At 38.5% G+C, this 21413-nt stretch overlaps 1 protein-coding gene across 1 annotated transcript in view; it reads right to left on the reverse strand.

The window, feature by feature from the left end:
- The window catches only part of MYO3B (myosin IIIB), a 261296-nt gene that overhangs the window by 168675 nt on the left and 71208 nt on the right, over positions 1-21413 (reverse strand). The window contains 3 exon segments of the mRNA XM_032238384.1: positions 1181-1297; positions 6405-6501; positions 17647-17802. Of these exon segments, the coding sequence (XP_032094275.1) occupies positions 1181-1297; positions 6405-6501; positions 17647-17802 (370 nt within the window).

The following is a 21413-nucleotide window of genomic DNA, read 5'->3' on the forward strand; positions in this document are numbered from 1 at the left end:
AAATGCCTATTCCAAATGGCAATAACTTTGCAAAAAAACCAGAAAGGTTTCTATTTCATTCTTTAACCGGGAGATAGCAAAGACTGAATCACATCCTTCTTGTGCCCTTATATTTCCCCCAACATGCCTTCTATATAATGTTTTTAAAGAAAATAAAGAATGGCTAAGAGAAAACAGATACCATAGTATCTTCTCAGCTAGTCTGGCAGGGTAGAGGCACTCTGGATTCCTTCGATTAAACAGTGTCATCTGTTGGGTCCTTGAAAATGCACTTTTTTGTCACTTGCCTTCTGGAATTAGGTTCAAATAGTTCCCATTCTACTGGTGTTCCAAAGACCCTGCAGATGTGCCTCTTCACCCAGGCCTTTGGTGAGGCTGATTTATGCTCCTTTTTTTTCTTTCCCTTGTTCCTATCCAGGTGTGAGCTTCAAAAACTTCAGCAATGGGTTCTCTGTCCAGTTTCTGGGTGGGCGTGGCCATGGTGGGCATGACCTAGTCAGCCCCCTGCACCGGGGTTTGTGTGTGACATTTTTGCCTTTCCTCGAGCCTCTAGGGTGGCAAAAATTGCCTCCTACGGGCCCGTTTCTGGCCTTCTGGAACTTCCAGGAGGCCCGTCTTTTCCCCCTCCCCGTGCCCCCGTGCAGGCCTGCACTTACTTCGCATCCAAAATGGAATGCATGGAGACTCCTGGAGGGGAGGGGTGGGGTGAGCGGGGCGGGGCCAGCCAGAGGTGAGATTTGGAGGTTCTCCGAACCGGCCATAACGTTAGGTACGGGTTCCCATCTGTGTTCCTATCCTGGTTTATTTTCTCTACCACTTTTGCTTCTTTGGTGTTGTTTGTTTCACATTCTTTGTTTTAAATGTTTTAACACTTTGTATTCAGGAAAGCCTTCAATACGTTCAGTGCACTTTCTTCAGTGCCCTTCAGATACTCTTCCAATGGCCTTTCTTTTCTTCAAATGTATTATTTATGGCCAGGGAAGTATTGGTACAATTTGTTACCCTTACGTAGTCTTCTTTATTAAAAAATGCATGATTAAGAAGCACCCTCCATCAATTGCTATTGTTAATTTATTAATTAAATAATTAAATTTATTAATTTATTTCCTTTAGGAAAACAATATGATCACTTGATACAGCATAAATAGTTTGAAAAGCAGGATTCCAGCTTCTTTCTTACCTGTGGAGAATATATACAGAGATTTTGGAAAGGGTTTAATGCTATTAAAATATCTCCAACATAAGTATAAATTTGTAAATCTCCATATCGCTTCTTCAGCTGATAAATAATTGTATCCTGAAAGATCACAAGTTTCACAGTTAAGCAATATTTCTTGGAATTAAGCAATAATCTCCATAATATTTGTCACTTCTGTCAAAATATTAATTTCACTAAATCAAACCATTGCTTACACAGTCTTGTATCTTCCTCAAATATAAATTTATAGCCATGCCAAGTAAAAAGCAATATGTCTGTCTAGTAAATTTTGGTTATATAGGTCAGAGAAATGAATTGTAGATGTCATCGTTCAAATGGATGTTTGGAATACACACAACAAAAATAATTCTAGTTTGTTTTAATTCTGCCCATGAAGCTAACTTGGCCTTCTTGAGCTCTATTTTCGCTGGCAGAGGACTGCAGGAGGATCCCTCCAGCCAGGGGTAGGTTCTCGCTTCTGTTACTTCTGGTTTACTTAGGGACGAGCTTCGCATACTCCCACATTTGAGGCATACTATGCACGCATGCACAGTAGTAAAAAAATTACTTCTGTGCATGCTCAACAAAATGGTGGCACCTACGGTGCTGCCGATAGAACTGGTTCAGGGGCATGGCTGACTGAGTTACTACCTACTCAGCAGGACCGGTCCGAACCAGTAGGAACCCACCTCTGCCCTCAGCCCTGCCCGGGCCACCACAGGTGCCCCTGACACAAGTGATGTCGAGCTGGCCATGCCCACCATGGCCACGCCCCCCAAGGTCAAGTACAACCCTGATGTGGCCCTCAATGAAATCAAGTTTGACACCCCTGCTGTAAACAGTTCTCTGGAGGAAGGGAGATGATCAAGAAACAGTATGCTAAGGCCAAGAGAAGGAGAAGACAGTAATCATCCTCCTTCAGTCTTAGATTGAAGTTTTGAACTTCCTGAAATGAAAAGGAAGTTCACTGAAAAAGGCACTCTTTTGTTTTATTTTTTCTTTTCAATTTTTGAGTGCAACATTTCAGATTTTCAGCCTGGATATGTTTTTTTCCCCCTTTTCCTCTGACACACTCACCCTTTTACCCAATAAGTCATTTTAATTACATTATCACCCACTGCTTTCATATAGCAACAATTCTTTGAAATTATATTTAATCCTCTAGCAAACATACAGGCTAATGGAATGCATTGCTACTTCTTTTTGCTTTTTATTTGTTTTTCAGAAGTCTTTTCAATTCTGGTACTCTTAAAAGTTGGTGTCCCTAGGCTAGTGTCTATTTGGCCTTAACCTAGAGCAGGCCCTGATGGGTAAAAATGGTTAATTATATAGTCAGAACTCCCTTCAATTAATCTTTATAGATGCTGCATTTTAATCTCCTTGCATAATTTAATGGTATTTTCTGTCAGCTGGAATCAAAAGTTCAGGGGATCTGTATTATTGAACTCTAAAAATACCAATTTCCCTTAAAAGGTAATTAATAATTCCCAACTGGGATAGGTTGGGTGACAGTTCTTACCTAGACTGACCTTTGTGGGTTATTCAATGAGGTACGTTTGTTCCTCTCTTATGATAATGTTCAATCTTTTTTTCTTTTAGTTTAATGTACTCGGCGTTAACTATTAATAAGAGAGTGAAGCCAAGGTACATAGGCTTCATGCACCACAGGGGTCGGTTTCAACCGGTTCGCGGCGGTCCCTGCGAACCGGTTGGTCGGGGAACCCGGAAGTAAGTAACTTCCGGGAACGGTGAAGGGCCGACCCGTCCGCCCGCGCTCCTTACCCGGTTTTGATGAGTTCTGCGCTTCCACGCATGTGCAGGATGCATACAGCGCCTGCGCGATCCTCCAGGAGCAGCTGGAGCATCGCACAGACTCTAGTACGCATGCGTGCACCACGCGTGTGCACGAGGACGCCGTCGGCCCCGTTCCAACTGAACCGGTTGGAACGGGGCGAGAAACCCACCCCTGATGCACCATTATTGTGGGAAGAAAGGTTAAATCTCATTGGTTGGCTGTCTGATAGCTCCCTATAAAAGGGAGAGCTGTCAGACTGGCAAGTTGCTGGATTGTACTTATTCACCGAATAAAGAGCTGTTAGTTTTGTCTGAATCAGCCTCCTGCCTCTTCTATTGGCCCACTATTCTACACTCTGGCTTGCTTTAAGAGATGCACTACTGAGTTGAATGGCCTTCTAAATCTAAATTATAAACAAATAAAACTTGTGGTATGCCAAAAATATATTTATTGTTACCATATTTTTCAGAGTATAAGATGCACCTTCCCCCCCCTAAAAGAGGGTGAAAATTTGGGTGCATCTTATACACTGAATGTAGCCCCACCCACCCACTAGCCCCAACCCTTTGGCCTCTGCCTCCCAGCAATTTACCTCTTTGCAGCAAACGGGGCTTGCGGAGGCTTCGATAAGCTATAGCAATCCCTGCAAGCTGATGATCGGGAGAAATTGAAAATAAAACTTGCTGTTTGCTCCACATGGCAAATTGCTGGGAGGCAGATTTTTTTTTTCTTGTGCTAATCAGGCTGTTTTCTGAAAGGAGGTAAGTCAACAATTATAAATGCCTATAGAATGTTCAAATTATTAGACTTATTTTTTTATTTACTTTTATTAGTAAAAGAAAAATACAACAATCAATAACTTGTAAAAGACAATACAACATCCACCACTGTTTTGCTTTGCATTTGACTACGTTTCGAGATATTCCCATAATATCAAAGTCATTATAGACATCAAGGTTAGGTATCTTCTTCCCTCCCTCCCTCTTTCCTTCCCTCGTTTCTTCTTTTCCACTCCCCTTTCTTCCCTCCCCCTTGCCCCCTTCCCTCCTTCCTTCCTCCTTTCTTTTCTCCTTTTCTCCTTTCCTTCCCCCTCCCTTTCCTCTCTCCATCCCCCCTCCTTCTCACATACCTTCCCTCCTTCCTTTCCTCCTTCCCTCCTTCCTTTCTTTTCTCTTAATTTCCCTCCTTTCTTCCCTCCTTCCTTCCTTCCCTTCTACTCTCCTTCTCTCCTTCCTTCCCTCCCTCTTTCCCTCCTTGCTACCCTCTCCTCTTCCCTCCCTCCTTCCTCCCCCACTTTCTTCTCTTTCTTCTCTCCTTCTTTCTTCCCACCTCTCCTTTCCCTTCTCTCCTTTCTCTTCCTCCTTTTTATCCTTCCCCCTTCTTCTGCCTTTCCTGTTCCTCTCCTTTCTCCTCTCCATCCTGACTTTCCTACTACCCCCCTCCCTCCACTCTAACCTTTGTTACATTTACGTATTTTCCTCTACTGAGGACAACCTGGTTCTCTTTTTCTTTCCTTCTTTAAAAAAAAACAAGGTTTACAAAATGCAAGATGGAGAGTTATCTTTATCTTCCATTGCTCATCTCGCCTCACCTAAAATGAAACTTGGTTGCTAGTTCCATGCAGGTAGTTATAGCGGATTTCCTATCAGCTTTTTAGGTTTAGACTTATTTTTTTAAGACTGCTTTATTATTCTAGACAACTTAGCAAAATGAAGAAGCTTTTTAAAATAAATGCTTGATCTGACGAGGTCCCGTGCTATTGTTTTAAATAGCCGAGAATAACTATACTTCCAGAAAGCACATCAATTTTAACAGCATCAGTACAAGTATAGTCTGAAATATAACACTACAAACAGTGTATATTGTTGTACTGTTCGTTGCAAGGAGGCAAATTGCTGAGAGGGAGAGGCAGATATTTTTCCCTTGTTTTCCTCCCCAAAATCTAGGTGTGTCTTATACTTTGGAGTGTCTTATACTCTGAAAAATATGGTATAACTATATGCTCCTGGATCAAAACATCACTGCATATTTTCCAATACTGATTAATCACATTTCAATATTTAGATCCAAATGTTTTATCCTTGTGTTTAATTGTTTAATTTTGTCTATAATCTATGAGAGTTTGGTTTATCATCAAGGGGAAAAGTGCACACACCTTAACCCTATACAATTGCAAATTGGCACTACTGTATATGGAATACTGTAATAATTGTTAGAAAGTAATACGGGGTGTGGAATTCTCTCTCTCTTACACATAATGGTTAAGGAGAAAATGTCTGGCAAGGGGGATTCCCCAGAACATAGGTAGAAGCAGCGAGAAGAACAAAGATGCTATTCCAAGGAACAGGAGACAGGATTCACAATGCAAAGAAGACTTTTGAAAAATGATATTTGAGATCTCTATCCTTCCACAATACAGGCTTAACTGTATCACTATACATGTATTGATATTTTCAAATAGAAAATGAAGGGGTTTAACCATAGGTGTTATACTTAGAATTGTGTGCATATCTGTGTTTTGACATTGTTGTAAAAATATCCCAATAAAAAACAGGAAAAAGCAACACAAGCAATAAATCTTACTTTAAGATCAGAGGTTTATTTCATGAGCCATTCGTACCATGAATAGCCAACATAGCAATGCAATTCCACAACAAAACTTACATTATTAAACCATTGCAATGGGTTCCAATGATACACAGCAAGTCCTACAAGGACTGCTATTGGGCAAAGGACACCATTCTCATCTCAAGCCACATTTCTTATATCTTCTTTTTTTACTGACCTACGCATTCCATAGTTTCACTTCCTTGTACTTTCTTACTGATTGTCACTTTCTGTAAACACCCATGTACATTTGAAGCTCTTGGCTATTTGGTACTTTCAGTTCCTCATTACCCACCATCTCATTCTTCCTCCTCTAAATATATCAGTTTCAAGCACAAACTTTGCAGAAAAGGCAGCACACAAGTCAGCACATTATAAATATGTCTGGTATATTTTGCAATATGTTAGTTTAAAATTTTGGTTCAATGAGGTCTGCAAGCCACTCCTAGACCTTATTACTTGCAACTTTCCAATGGATATAGCTCTCTTTTCACAATATACACTATTTAACTTTGATGCTTAGATCTGATCTCTTCATTGTAGCAAACTTAAATAATATTGTCATCTATTAACCTGTTGTCCTGTATAAAACAAAGTAACTGAATATTTGGAATATAAATGAATATAAGATTGGAGATTAAAATAATATGTTACAGAGTGGGGTTTTTTTTTAATCTTGTCAGAACTTTGAATGATTAACTTGATGACATAATATATTAATCACAAGAATAATTTTAAGGCAATTACAATTAGTAAGATCATTATTTGTACTGAGAAAGAATCCATCATCTCATCATATCTTACCTCATCCAAAATTTCAAGGTTTACCAGATCATCATCTGGAGAATATTTGTCAGAAGCATCAATGTGATATTGTCTGCGAATGTGCATTTGTTCATGCCTGTAAAATGGTTGGAGTACCTGTGTGAAAAATATTATTCCTAAAAACAACATATGAAAAAAAAACCTATAATAATTCAAGTTGCAGCTTGTATTTTCCATAGGCCTGGAACATATTTAATGAGGTCATGTCCTCTGGAATATTTTCAGAATTTCACAATACCATAGTTTTACAGAGAGAGAGAAAGAGAGGGAGGGAGGGAGGGAGGGAGGGGGAGGGAGGGAGGGAGGGAGGGGGGGGAGGGAGGGAGGGAGGGAGGGGGAGAGAGAGAGAGAGAGAGAGAGAGAGAGAGAGAGAGAGAGAGAGAGAGAGAGAGAGAGAGAGAGAACACAAGTTGTACAATACCACACGGACATCATACTGCAATTTGCACAATCTTTTAAAGCCACGTATTCCATTGAACCTTTTTAGCAATTCACCCAGTTATTCATCAATTTTCAATCAAAATTAAATGAATAATATATGGATATATTGTGTCCTTCCTGATCATAGCAAATAAAATGTGTACTCGGAAGCACTTGCCAATGATCTTCACATACACAGAACAAAATGATAAAATTTCTCTCTATACTTCATTGCTCACTGCAGATGCAATGTCCTATTTTTTAATGTTATACACTTAAAAAGTTGTTCCCAAGTAATGCTAGCATATCTGAAAGATGCCTATATCATTGATATATTAGATTACTATACACACAGGGAGCTTATTTTACATAGAAAAAGATCCAATATTTGATTCACACCACTGATTGCCAGTGATATAACCCAGAATACCATCAACTAAGGCTACAACCAGAACTCGGGCTATTCACCATCATATGTAACACTTTTTTAGTTACCAAATTCAGATCAATTCATCTCAAAAATAAAAATAAATTACCAATCTCCATTGCTTTCACTTTATCTCAGTATGAGTTAATTTGAAATTCATCTGAAGCCAGTATTAGTTTGCTATATTCTTTTTTCCTCATCTTCTCCACCTCAACTAAATTGTTAGCTTATTTGCTAGCACTACAATAAAAAATATAAATGTCTTTAACTTGCTACATCAAAATTTGTAAAAGCATCACTTTGCATGACAGTTGAAACAGATACTTTCTTTGCTATGATTACATGGACAAAACACTGTATTTGAAAATAGTGATTGACATATTTTGTTCTTCCAGGGTCCAAAGTGGTGAAAATATTTATACTAGAAATATATTAACGCATATCCACCACAAATCAGGGGTGAGTTGCTGCCAGTGTTACTGCCAATTCGGCGCACAAACGTTTTTGCGTATGTGCGCACATTTCAACCTAAAAAGGTCTGTCCATGCGCACATTAGAAAAGAGAAAAAAGTTACATTTCGGCATATGAAGATTGTTCTATGCATGCACAGAACCTAAAATCAAGATGGTGGTGCCAGCAATAGAACTGGTTCGGGGGGTGGCAGGTCAAGTTACTACCTACTTGGCCGAACCAGTCCGAACCGGTAGGAACCCACCTCTGTCACAAATGCTCAAATGCTTTCTAGTCTTGCAATCAATATTATTAAGAGGATGTACTCAGATACAACTCAAGAAGCATGTCCAATGCTTGTACATTTCTCCTTGATCCTCAACAACAATCTACGGATTTCCCCTGTATAGAGCTCCCTGTTTCAAAGTAAATACTAATCTAATGACATTGGAGCCAATAAAACAAAAACCAAATACAGTAAAACTACTAGCAATTTTCAGGGTCGTGAGAACTGTGCCTTGTTCATAAACTTGTTCCAAACATTTTGTTTCCTTTATTAATATTGGGGACTTGATTTGGCCAGTGAAAGATATAATTTATGATTTCAGTACATTCGAGGGCTTCTATAATATTCTTAGTTAAAAATGATAGAATCAAAGAAAGCATTTAACAATTTTATTTAGTTCCTCACATCAATGTTATGAAAAAACTGTAATAAGAAAGGAATTTGATGAAATTCATTTAAATAATACAATGGGTTGTTTGTTGAAAAGAAGTTATAAAATATCAATTCCTGCAAACAAGCAATATGTGATTTATGTTTTTGTTCAGAATTTTTTAAAAATTTGATAAAGACCCCAGACACAAAAACTTACATTTGTTTTTGTCCCAATATGGGTAGTTTTGTTACATAAAATGTAAGACCTTCTCCTTACTTCTCATTTTAATGCTAATTCTATGCTTATCTATTTCCTATTTATTGTCTTACTACCTATCTTAATCTAGGATCTTCCTATTAGTGCAAGAACTCTATCTCTATATTCAATGTCTATATTCTTATCTGTACATTTGTCACTCTACATTTTCTACTTGACTATTTCCTAACCCTTTGAGTCTTTCTTCCTCAAGTCTTAAACTGTTGCAGCCAAACTCAATCCTTGCGTATTTGGAAATCCCAATTTGAAAACAGCAGGTGAATTTATCTTTCTATATTCTTCCTATAGTCATTATTCTAAAGATCTACTTTTTTGAAGATTATCAGAGCTGGCAAGCCAATGTAACATAGTTTGGTTCCATGCCACCAATCTAATTGGATAAAATGCTATGCCTGGAGTTATGAAGATCTGGGTAGGAAACACAGGTTCAATGCCAGGAAGTATGATATGGGTTCCAAACATAGCTGTGAGCAGTGATACACACACACACACACACACACACACACACACACACACACACACTCCTTTGCTTCTGATTGAGGAGCAGATGACAGGAAGTGACAGTGACTTAAGTAATTAAAAACTACTTCACATTTGCCCAAGTAACATAACTATTGTGAGATCTACACTGATAAATTGGCTTTTAAGTGTAATTCAAGCTGCCGATTGTCCCTTTATAATCCATGCATGACTCAGTGACTAAGCATTTGTAGGATCATGTTTTCCCAATGCTTTCTTCTTGTACAATGCAATCTAGTAGGGGGTACATCCTTTGAGTCCCAACTTTGAAGAACTGTTGTCACTAGGAGTATGAGAATGTGCTTTTTCAGTGACCACTCCTCCTCTTCAAAAGAACACTCCACTCAAGATCAGATCAGACCAATCCTGCTGGCCCCAATTGTTCTGGAGGGACTTTGGGGTAGTATCACTGACAGATGGATCTCATCCTTGCATTTGGCTATTGGTCTTATTATGGTAGTTATCCCTCAGTGTGAAGACACAGGGGAAGGTTTTATAGTTATTGATTATTGGGTTCTTTTTATGTCATTGGTTTTTATTTTATTCTTTTTGTTCTTTGTAAGCTGCTTACAGCCTATTTTGGAATAGAGTGGTGTATACATTTCAGAAATAAACTGAGCTGCAGATGGGTGGGTTTATTTGAATCAAATTGGGGGGGGGTCCTACATTTTTACCCTAGTATTCCGTTTTTCTGCATTTATAGGAACCATTAATAAGAGATAGAGGCTAGGCTAACTTAGATGCCAGAGAAGCTACTTCAGCAACTGAATTAGTCCTACCTTCTCATGCAAATCTTCTTTATTTTCTACCATATGTCCTGTTTCCAAAACTTTTGAAAGAGTGATCTGAGCTCCTTATAATATCTCACTTGTAAAGCTGGACTTATCTGCAACAAATATGTAAACTGTACATTTGTTGAAGTATGTTCATTAGCCCACAAAACTGAAAAGGACCCATTTGCTGTTATGACTTAATTACCCAGAAGAGAACTATAAGAGCTCATTTGACCTTGGGAAGGTATAAAAGTCACAGACAAGAAGGGGTGAAAATTACCGCATTAGAATCCATCCTCAGTAAATATATGTTCTGGCTATATTTGAAATAACCAAGAAACATTTTGATGAAGGACTAACATTTTTAGTAATTCACAGAAATAATATCTACACTTTGCTTTCGTTCACCCCTTCAGCCATGGATATTTTCACCCAATTTAATCAATATCAGTCACCTAGGAATCTTTGTATATTAAAAACGTATGTCTCTATAGCTACTCAATATATTATATAAACTGTTTACGTACACTTGCATGCATATTTTTTTATACAGACAAAGGTTTTCTTTATTAGATTCCAGGTTTGTATCTTAGAACTGGCTCACATATGTTAAAACAGGGGTGTCAAACTCAGGTTGTCACAACAGTGGCACGTGATGTATCGGGACTTTGTTCCCCTTCACTAAGCAGGACGTGGGCGTGGCCAGCGCCTGATGCATCTGACATGCTGGCCAGGAGTTTGACAACCCTGTGTTACAAGGTAGTGTAAACACCAAGACATATAAAGAAGAAATAGAAAATATTACCAACATTAATAGCAATAGCACTTAGACTTATATACCGCTTCACAGTGCTTCACAGCCCTCTCTAAGCAGTTTACAGAGTCAGCCTATTTCTCCCAACAATCTGGGTCTCATTTTACCCATCTCGGAAGGATGGAAGGCTGAGTCAACCTTGAGCTGGTCAGGGTATTAAAACAATATCCTTAGTATCCTGTCACTTACTAGAAGCGTTGGAAAAGAGTCTGCATTAGCAGGATGCCCTTCGAGACTGATTTGGCAGGTGCCCTTGAAATTTTTAACTTAATGCATGGATGGTTTACAATCATTGTGTTTGGATTGAGGGCACCTTATATTCACAGCTAATTGCTGAGTTAGCTTTCAATTGAACTCCTTTTCTGAATAAACAAACAAAATCTCCTACTGCGTTTTCCCCCTTGGGCAGTGGGAAAACATCTACTGAGATGTCTGAGAAAAAAACCTGTGAGTCAGACATCAGTAAAGCAGAAAGATCTGATATTTATTTATTTTTAAGAGCGTGTTTCTATATTAATCTATCCTGTAATATAAGTCCTTTAAATTTTCACATATTCTGAAGGGTTGTATGTCTTTCACAAAACAAATATAATCCTGCCAATTCTAATAAAATAATAATCACCCCCTTTGTTTTTGAACAAATGAATTTTCTCTGAGATCTCAGGAAAGACTACTGACTAAATCCTATCAAATCATTTTCAAGAAATTATTTTAATATTGAAAATTTAAAAATTTTAAATCAGAAGGATACCAGGGCTTTACTCAGAATAGCAATACTGAGAAGGAATATAGCATCTTTTTTTAAACTCTCTATCCCCCTGTTGGTCTCCTTAGCCATCTTGTGGCACTGTGCCCTCCCCTTATGCTGATATGGATCAAAGAATAAAACACTGAGTTGTTTTAAGCAACTTCATACAACTGAATGCTGCAATAATTTATCAATATTGGACCCAGTGGTGGGATTCAAATTTTTTTACTACTGGTTCTGCTTGATGAACCTGGCATGGCTTGGCGGGCGGGGCTTGGTGGGTGGGGCAGCAGAAGGACACTGCAAAATTCCCATTCCCTACCCACTCCAGGGCAAGGATACTGTAAAATCCCCATTCCCTCCCCACCCCACTAACCTGCCTTCTAGCTCCATTCTCCTATACAGGGCAACAAAAGAAGTCCCAGTCAATCAGCTGGGACCTTTGAAAACCCGGAAACAATTACAAAGCTTTTTGGGATTTGTGAATTTTTATCATCAATTTATCCCCTCAATCGCCAGCATTGCTCTGCACATTACAAATCTCCTAAAGTCAAAAGGGGAGGCCAAGCCCAGACCGGGTAAGTCTTTGAATTGGACTATGGAATGTCAAGCCGCTTTCGAGAAATTAAAGCGACTTTTTGCAGCTGAACCCGTTTTGAAACACCCAGATATGAATGCACCATTTATCGTTCAAGCTGATGCCAATGATGTGGCGGTGGGGGCAGTATTACTTAAACGAACACTGATGGGAAACGGCAGCCATGCACTTACACCTCTCACAAACTGACAGAGACAGAGAGACGATGGGCTATATGGGAAAAGGAAGCTTTTGCAGTCAGGTGGGCTTTGATGACCTGACAACATTTCCTAGAAGGGGCTAAACACCCTTTTGAAGTATGGACTGATCATAAACATTTTGAAGCATTGAAGACCCCTCTTAAGCTATCTCCTAAACAAATGCGTTGGGCGCAACATTTCAACCGGTTCAACTTCACCGTCAAGTACATCCCGGGGGGAGGGGGAGAGAAAGAACTTCATGGCTGATGCTTTATCCAGACTTCCACAATACAACAGCTCGAAGCTGAGCATAGCTCACCCAGTCATCCCAGCGAAAAGTCTTGCTGCCCCAGTGGTTACCAGAAGCCAAAGCATTTTGAATTAAGAGATCACAATGGACCTCAATAGGCAAACTCAAGGAAGGCCTTGAGTCCGATGACCGGTTCAAACAACATTCAAATGAATGTACTATGAAGGATGGACTGGCTTGGGTAGGGGCTAAATTGTATGTTCCTGCTAACCTGAAAGCTATTATTCTTCAACGGGCCCATGATTCACAAATGGCAGGCCATTTTGGTTTTGTAAAGACTCTACATCTGGTTAAGAGGAAATTTTGGTGGCCTTTGCTAAAAAAAGACATTGAGTCCTACATAGCCAGTTGTCCAGTTTGTGCTGCCGCAAAGCGCCCACCAGGAAAGCCCCAAGGCCTTCTCCAAGGTGTGGCCTGTCCTGAGGCCCTGTGGAAGGAGATATTACATTATGTGATGGTCTAATTAGAAAGAGGGCATATGTAGTCTTGGTGTGTGCGAGTTGTGTATGTATGTCAAAATCTAATCTGGATGGGTTTATATGTATTGTGGCTACATGATTCTACTGTCCCCTTGTCTTGTGTCTATAGATATTAGTATGCACTGTATATGTCCACTGAGAAGCAAAGGATACCCTATGCATGCTCTATTGTGGGACATATGACCAGGAGATGGGAAGAAGGGAAGTTAGAATGGAATTGTTGGCAACATTCTTTCATAGAATCAATCACTCCCACTAAAGGACTCTTTCCCAGATTTAATTCCGCCCCCAGCCCTCAGCTTCATCCAGCCCTTTTATTTAACTTTGATCTTTCTTCTTCCAGCTTCTCCCACCAATTAAAATTGCCTCAGCTCTGTTATACTTTTAGAGAATTACCCACCGACAATAGAGTGAGGTTCCCTTACATAATTTATTTCTAATATTCCGTTGGGTTGGAAAACTAAAAAAAAATATTTGTTCAAATCAATACGTAGGCAAATCTGTGTTCCAAAAAAAAGAAAGAAAAAAAGGAACTTGGTTCACTTGTAATCAGTGCCAATCCTATATGTAGTGACACCCGGAGATCTATTCAGATGGATAATAATGACGTCTGCTTTCAATATATTTTTTTCTCAAGTATTGATTCTTCTGTACTTGAGAGACCGCCTGCTGCCAATTACCTCCCAAAGACCCATCAGATCCCACAGATTAGGCCTCCTCCGGATTCCATCTACCAGCCAATGTCGATTGGCGACTACCCGGAGGAGGGCCTTCTCTGTGGCTGCTCCGGCCCTCTGGAACGAACTCCCCGCGGAGATTAGGACCCTCACCTCCCTTCAGGCTTTCCGTAAAGCCGTTAAAACCTGGCTGTTCCAGCAGGCCTGGGGTTGATGAGTTCCCTTCCCCGCTCGAATTGTGTGACTGTTGATTGTTTTTAAAAATTGTTTTCTCTGTATCTGCTTGTTGTGTTGCCTTGTCTGTACTACCCCCCCCCCCCCAGGTTTGTTAGCCGCCCTGAGTCCCTCCGGGAATACGGCGGCATAGAAATGAAATAAACCTATAACCTAACCTAACCTTCTTCCATTCTTTTCTTCTCTAAGCGGTTTTACAAAGTCAGTCTATTGCCTCCAACAATCTGAGTTCTCATTTTACCCACTTCGGAAGGATGGAAGGCTGAGTCAACCTTGAGCCTGGTGAGATTCGAACTGCCAAACTGCTGGCAGCCAGTGATCAGCCGAAGTAGCCTGCAGTACTGCACTCTAACCACTGCGCCACCATGGCTCTTAAAAAACAGGGATGTTCGTAGTTTGGTTTTTCATCTGCTATTGAACTCCCTCAGAATGGCCATAACTTGCTTTTCCAGAAATCTACACTTGGTTTATTCATGTTACAAGGGGGCTTCTGGTTTGGCATATATTAGTTTAGCAAACAACAGAACCATTTACTACTTGTATTAAATACAGTGGAATGCACTAATGACACTGATGGTACATATCTGTGTGGTTGGTACAGAGCTTTAAGGGAGAGATAAATGCTGTGTTGTAGTGAAATGGATCACAAATGTAATAAAACTAAAATAAGATCAAAAGTGGAATCATTGGAAGGCATAACAAAGACACTCATTATTTAGGTCACAATTGTTCTTGTACTGGCTTGTCTTCCCAATCAATTGTTCCTTTCAAGTGGCCATATTTTATTAGTTCCTTATTACATTAAAGGTATTATCTTGTCACAGTTTTCCCATCTAGCACCCAATGCGTACATTTCCTTTTCTCTCTGAAGATTAACAGAACAGCTTTCAAACAGGCATAGAAATAACTGATCCACATTCCTCTTTTTGTCACAGGGAGAACATAAAAAGAAATAATGAGAATTCTTGAAACAGTGGGAAGAATTGGGCTTGTGACCTCTACTACAGCAAAAGTGCTGAATTTTCAGTATGATCATCAGGCCTGACCAACCACAGTGGCAAGAATCCCACTGCTTGGAGTACTTTCTACAAACATCATAAGTACTTAAGCAACAACCTTAATTGCTATATCTTGCATGCCAGGAGATTATATTATCTCCTTTCTACTCTTTTTCTAGAGAGCCAACGTAAAGGTGCTGGCCTCTCCCTCCCCCCACCTCTCCCTCTCTCTCTCTCTCTCTCTCTCTCTCTCTCTCTCTCTCTCTCTCTCTCTCTCTCTGCCAAGCCTACCTCATAGGATTGTTGTGTGGAAAATAGGACAAAAACGTATTAGGTATTTTTTCACACTTGACTTATATATAAAAAGGCAGGATAAAGGTATAATAATAATTAGTATAATCATTAGCAATTATGATGTGGTCATGCTTGATAATGGTAACTTACTTGCTCACATTTAAGTTTCCCAGCATACTATTTTTGCCCTGAAATTTGATCAGATGATTTCTGGAAGAAAATACATTTAAAAAACTCCAGACCCTCAGCTCTATATGCCCACCTTTTGGTGTTCCAACAGCTAATTCTGGGCTTATTACAGATAGTCCAGATATGTTGTTAAGTGAGAATCTGTTGAGTGAGTTTTGATTCATTTTATGACTTTCCTTGCTGCATTTGTTAAGTGAATCACTTAACAGTTGTTAAGTTAGCAACATGGTTGTTAAGTGAATCTGGTTTCCCCATTGACTTTGCTTGACAGAAGGTTGCCAGAAGTGATCACATGACCCCAGGCCGCTGCAACCGTCGTATGTATGAACCAGTTGCCAAGCATCTGAATTTTGATCACATGATCATGGGGATGCTGCAAAGGTTCTAACTGTGGTCATAAGTCACTTTTTAGTGCCGTTGCAACTTTGAACGGTCACTAAATGAACTGTTGTAAATCTAGAGCTACCTGTATAAAGGGTACTTTCAAATTATATCAGCATAGGAGAAATTCCAAATAGGCACCTTGCTTTCAAATTCAAATTGAAACTGTCATAAAATGCTGTCTCTACAAACTCCCTGTTAGTAGCAGGCTGGTTTTCTAAAGAGCTGTCTAATAAGAAACAGCCTACACTGGCCTTCATCTGGTACACTCTCCACTGAAGCAGTTGTGTTGAACTAGGCTTGTCAAAATCCACATCCAGATAAAGAGTGATACCCTTGCACTGTAACCTAAAATGATAGAATTTCATTCTATTTCATGAATAGACCAACTTATATTCCACTTTATATTGAATAACAGAGGATACCTCCTGCAGCTACCAAATTCTCGTACTATGAGAATTGTTAACAAAACAAAACAAAATCCCCCAACCCCATAGAATAGAGAAGAAATATAGAAGAAATAAAATGTATACCTAGCACCTTTATAGCAAAACAAAGCAAAAGCATGAACAAGAAGAAAAAGTTAATTTAGGCTCTTATTTTAGAAAAAATCTACAGGACAATTTGCATTTCTGCATTAAGGCTTTTGGTTTTGAAAAAGCAAAGTGATTGTGCCTGAATATGCACACATATTTTTATAACTTATGAGTCATGGCATTTAATTTTCCACATCAGCATTAGTAGATATTTATTTACAATAATGCTTTGCATCTTATCTAACACTAGATAAATTTCATATTGCAAAAGCTCTGCTGAGGAGAAACAGTGTGTGCTCATTTGCATTTAAATTTACTTCGAAAACAGTGAAATTCTGCCACCCTATGGATGGCCACAAAATCAAGGAATGCCTCCTATTCTGGCTTTCAGATTATATTGGAAAAGATGTCATTCTTAATGGAGATAGAATACAAGGCTTTATAGAAATGTAGTTGGTGATACTGAGAAAGATTTTTAAAAAGTTAATTTCAGCTTTCCAAACAATGGCTAAACAAACCATACTGTTTTTACATTTCTAATATGCCATCACCAATACTTTTTATTATTCACACGATAAAGGTCATAAAGCAAGAACATGTATCCTGTTTACATTTCATTTACTGATTAATGAACACTTGAGTGCACAACCATTATGTGAAGTTGCCATTATTGTTGAATGCATTTAAAGGAGACAAATAAGAAAAGTATACGGTAAATGTTCTATTTGTATGAGCTGTATCAACTATCATGAAGAGAAATTCAATCATAGGAAAAATCCTGTTCTACATATAGGCAAAGGTATCTGTTCATAATCACAATGACACCAAAATAACGAAATACTCCCAATGACACCATTATACAAACTTTTAACTTTGCAACTTGATGTTGTAGGCAAATATGTAACAGCAGGTCACAACACACATTGCATTCCTTGCCCCCACTCCCATTACTAGGGTGCCTAAGATAAGGACATACTTAATAACCGAGTTATCCACAATGGACTTCAGAAAAGGAGGGCCATGATCCCCAAGTTTACTGAGATGCTTCTCATCATGTCACTTGAGTCAGGATAAGCCTCGTTTTATATTGCAGATGACAATGCAACTTCATTCGTATAAGCTTTGCATACAGATCGTTCAGAGAACTCAAGTGGGACAAAAACTCTACCACTTTATACATGTATTTATCAATATATGCATACATTGTAGTAAGAATCCCTTGAATTCTACTGGAGGAAATCTGAGGAATTAGATAGTACCTTATCTTGGCCACAGCGCCCAATTGTTGTTGTGCCTGGATCAGGTAGCTCAACTGCTTTTGGAGTGCCATATCTTTACCATGGGCCTGTCGGATGAAGGGATGTTCTAAAAGATGAGTGACTGATGGACGTTTTTCAAAATCCTTAATTAGACACCTGAAAAATACAATGATCGGATTATTCAGATAGATACACATAGATCTGGTACAAATTTTTACCACCCGTCTAGTTATATACTAAATTTTGGATCGTAGGCAATTTTTGCATATGTATTAGACTGCCAATATGGCCATTATAGCTATATATTGGACTGCCTTGTATGCGAGAATAAATCTGACTTATTAGTTTATCCCAATAATATCATTAAAGTTACACATTTCAACATTAAAGGAAAAAATGCAAATCTGCTAATTAGTTGACTTTAATGGACAGCACATTCATTTGCTCTACAATGACAGTTTATTCTAAATTTGCAAATCCTCATATTTATTTTTAAAAAGATCATATAGCCACCCACCTTGTACCAAACTCTGTAACTTCTTCACACATAGAAATGTAATTAAATGAAACTGGTTATGAAAAAAAATAGTAACTTACCTAGATAGTTAGGCAACAAAAATAATCCATTTCAAAAATTCAACAAATGATCATCATTAATTGTAAACGTTACAGTGTTCTATCTTTACAGGTCATCTAAATAATATATTTTATTAAATGACCAAAGGCAAAGGATACTTACGTCACCAAATTCAGCTTCTATCATTATTAAAGAATATAAACATATAATTCCTACAATAATCCCATCAGTAATATCTCTCGGTGAGCGGAACTTCCATATTTTTGATTTCCTTGAAAAAATCAATTTCAGGGCTCTTCTGAATATTTCAAGAACAAACCGCCTGGGGAAATGTTGTCTTTTACAAATGCTCATGAGATACTGCCCCTCTTGGACCTGGAGCCTCCTGATATAAAAACTAAAACAATAAAACCTACTATCTAAAATCTAGCCGCCTCCGCAGAGATTTAAATACCACTCACAGCCTCCAATAAAAATAAATCCATCGTTTGGTTTTTATGGTTCTGGTTCCTTTTGTTTCTCTAATCATGTTTTTTTTTATTTCTATGTCAGTGTGCTCCAGGATTTTTAAAAAAAAATGCTCATCAATCTCTAGCAATATATAACCTATCTTGTAGAAAACCTGGTAAAATTAGTATATTTTACTTCTAAGTTTTTTAAAAAAGTATAAAAGTGTAAACTGTTTTTAAATGCTTCATTTATAATGAAATTATTGATGATTCATGGCAGATCATTACAAGTAAACTGAATTCATTAGGAAAATATTGCATATACATTTACATGACTCACCTCTGTAAACTGGCTGGAATTTCAAGCCTGACTCTGCTTTGGAAATGCTTCCAGCCTATGATTCTGTGATGGAAAGGAAAGAATCTCTATACCATAGTCACCCTGTTGCCTTTCCTTCACCATCCAAAGAACTCCCTCTAGTGGGACCCTCGAGATGAGCCTTTTCTGCCATCCACCATTTGGAACACCATTCCCCTGAACTGAGATTAAACCGAATGCTAGTGGATTTTCAGAAATATCTTAAAACGTGTCTTTTTTTTTTTAAGCAGGCTAGGGAATCCCTGAGTTTTAGGGAGCATGCAAGATGGTTCTGCTATATATGAAATGTTGGAGCATTCTCTCATGATCTTTATATTTTATATTAATTGTTTGTCATGATTATTTAAGACTAGCTGGATACCTGTGCTCCGTTACAAAACTATGTGATTGGGCTTGACAAATCAACACTTACAGCTTGAAAATTAATGAGTAGTTACGATCGGCCTCTCCCCTCCTCTTCTCTCCCTCAGGCTTGCCCACAGAGGACTCTCGTATCTTATTCCTTTCTCTCCCTCAATCTAACTCCTTAGCATCAGAGCATTTTTCAGGTGGGGAGGGGTGGGTAGAATGTCTAAACTCCCAGCCTGAAGGCTGGATGAGTCACATTCTGGCCATGCCCTAGTAGCAGTTGGGACAGAATTCTTTTCAGGTGGGAAGGGGAACAGAACATCTAACTCCTTAGCATCGGAGTGTGTTAATAATAATATAAGAAATACTAATGATCTGATGGTCATTTTGAAAAATCCTTTCTTAGCAAGCACCTAGAAGCTAAGAAGAACATACGTGCCAAATTTAAATTTTAAGTTTGTAGGCTTTAAGGTTCTGGAGATTTCATGATGATGCGTGAGTGGTATTTCACACACACACACACACACACACACACACACACACGTATATATGAATATATGAATATATATGTTTTAACTATTTGCTTTATTGTATGCCATGCAGAGTCACGTCTGAGAGATCAGTGGCTATGTAAAATAAATAGAACATGTCTCAGTTCATCTGTAAAACAATCCATTGGTCCTAACTATATGATAAATCATTTGATGGGGGTTGCAACTTTTTGGCAGTAATCCACCAGTCAATGCTAATTGCATACAAGTGATAAATATCAATATCAGTGGATCCAGAAAAACTTTATGGCTTAGAGGAATAGGAAAAGCTTACAGGAAACCTCTAAAAATAACCTCCCCCCCCCCAAGACTAAACAGAACTAGTTAGTCACTCCAAAAACCTGACTCTTAGAATGAAGACCCATAGGGATGAGAATGAAAGGGAGAATCCTGAGAAAAAGGAAAGGGCTACCTAGGTGGTTGGCACAATAAATTTGCTCTTATAGGTCTGATTTTTTTATTACATAAATAAATACATATCTTAGGTGACCAGATGTCAAAGATAAGAAACTAGGAATGGTTATTGCCATTATGATTAGTTGTCCCTATTCTGTAATTGTCTTGCTGTCAATTGCCAAGGAAATCAGGAAATTAAGGCAGTTCAAACGAGTATAAAGATTTAGTGCAAGCTTAAGCTCTTCACAAGAATCTGGCCAACTGACCTTTAAGAGAAATGCAGAAAAGATAAGAGAGGCATTCAAGGTGGACCAGACTTCGATCTGTTGCTGATGTGAAGGGACTCATGACTTATGACACGTTTGATCTCTCCCTCGGGCTCAGCCTGCTCATCTCCTACATTTGCTTCCTGAATATAGTCGGCAACGACTAGTGGAGTAAAATCCACAGGAACTCCTTTACCTTTTTTTAACCTGAATATAAAACTTGCAGCTTGCATTTCCAATTTCCATTAAATAACCAGTTTTTGTACAGCCCTGAAATTCCCCAATTCAAAAGGATGGAATCTTTGCTTCTAAAAAGAAGCTTCCTCATTCTTATTAGTCTTACAAGAAAATGAATATGATAACTAGCTGTCAAAACTTGGTGAAATAGTTTATTAAACTAGCAGCTGCATAATTAAATAACCCCAATGTAAAAAGCAAACCAAGTCCCTGAACAGAGAACATTAGATTTCAAGGAACATAGTTCCAGTACACTTTCTTACTCATAGGTCACCAACACCCTGATATGGCATGGTGCAGGACAATTTTTATTATATGTTCTAGCACTTGTATATGCTGGTTATTAGTTATCTAGTTAAAAGTTAGGCTCTGCCTCCTTTGTCTCAAAATATGTTGGACTTTAAAAAAATGAAAATTATAAATTAAATTAAATTATTTCAATTTAAGGATTTGTTTGCTGTTATCATGGGCATCAATAATATAGAATTAGAATGAGGTTCAGCAAAATAGCAACATACTTTAGAGCCAAAGTCTGAGAACCTCCATAATATGTTATTGAAAATT

Source organism: Thamnophis elegans, chromosome 1 (genome assembly GCF_009769535.1).
Source record: "Thamnophis elegans isolate rThaEle1 chromosome 1, rThaEle1.pri, whole genome shotgun sequence".
NCBI lineage: Eukaryota > Metazoa > Chordata > Lepidosauria > Squamata > Colubridae > Thamnophis > Thamnophis elegans.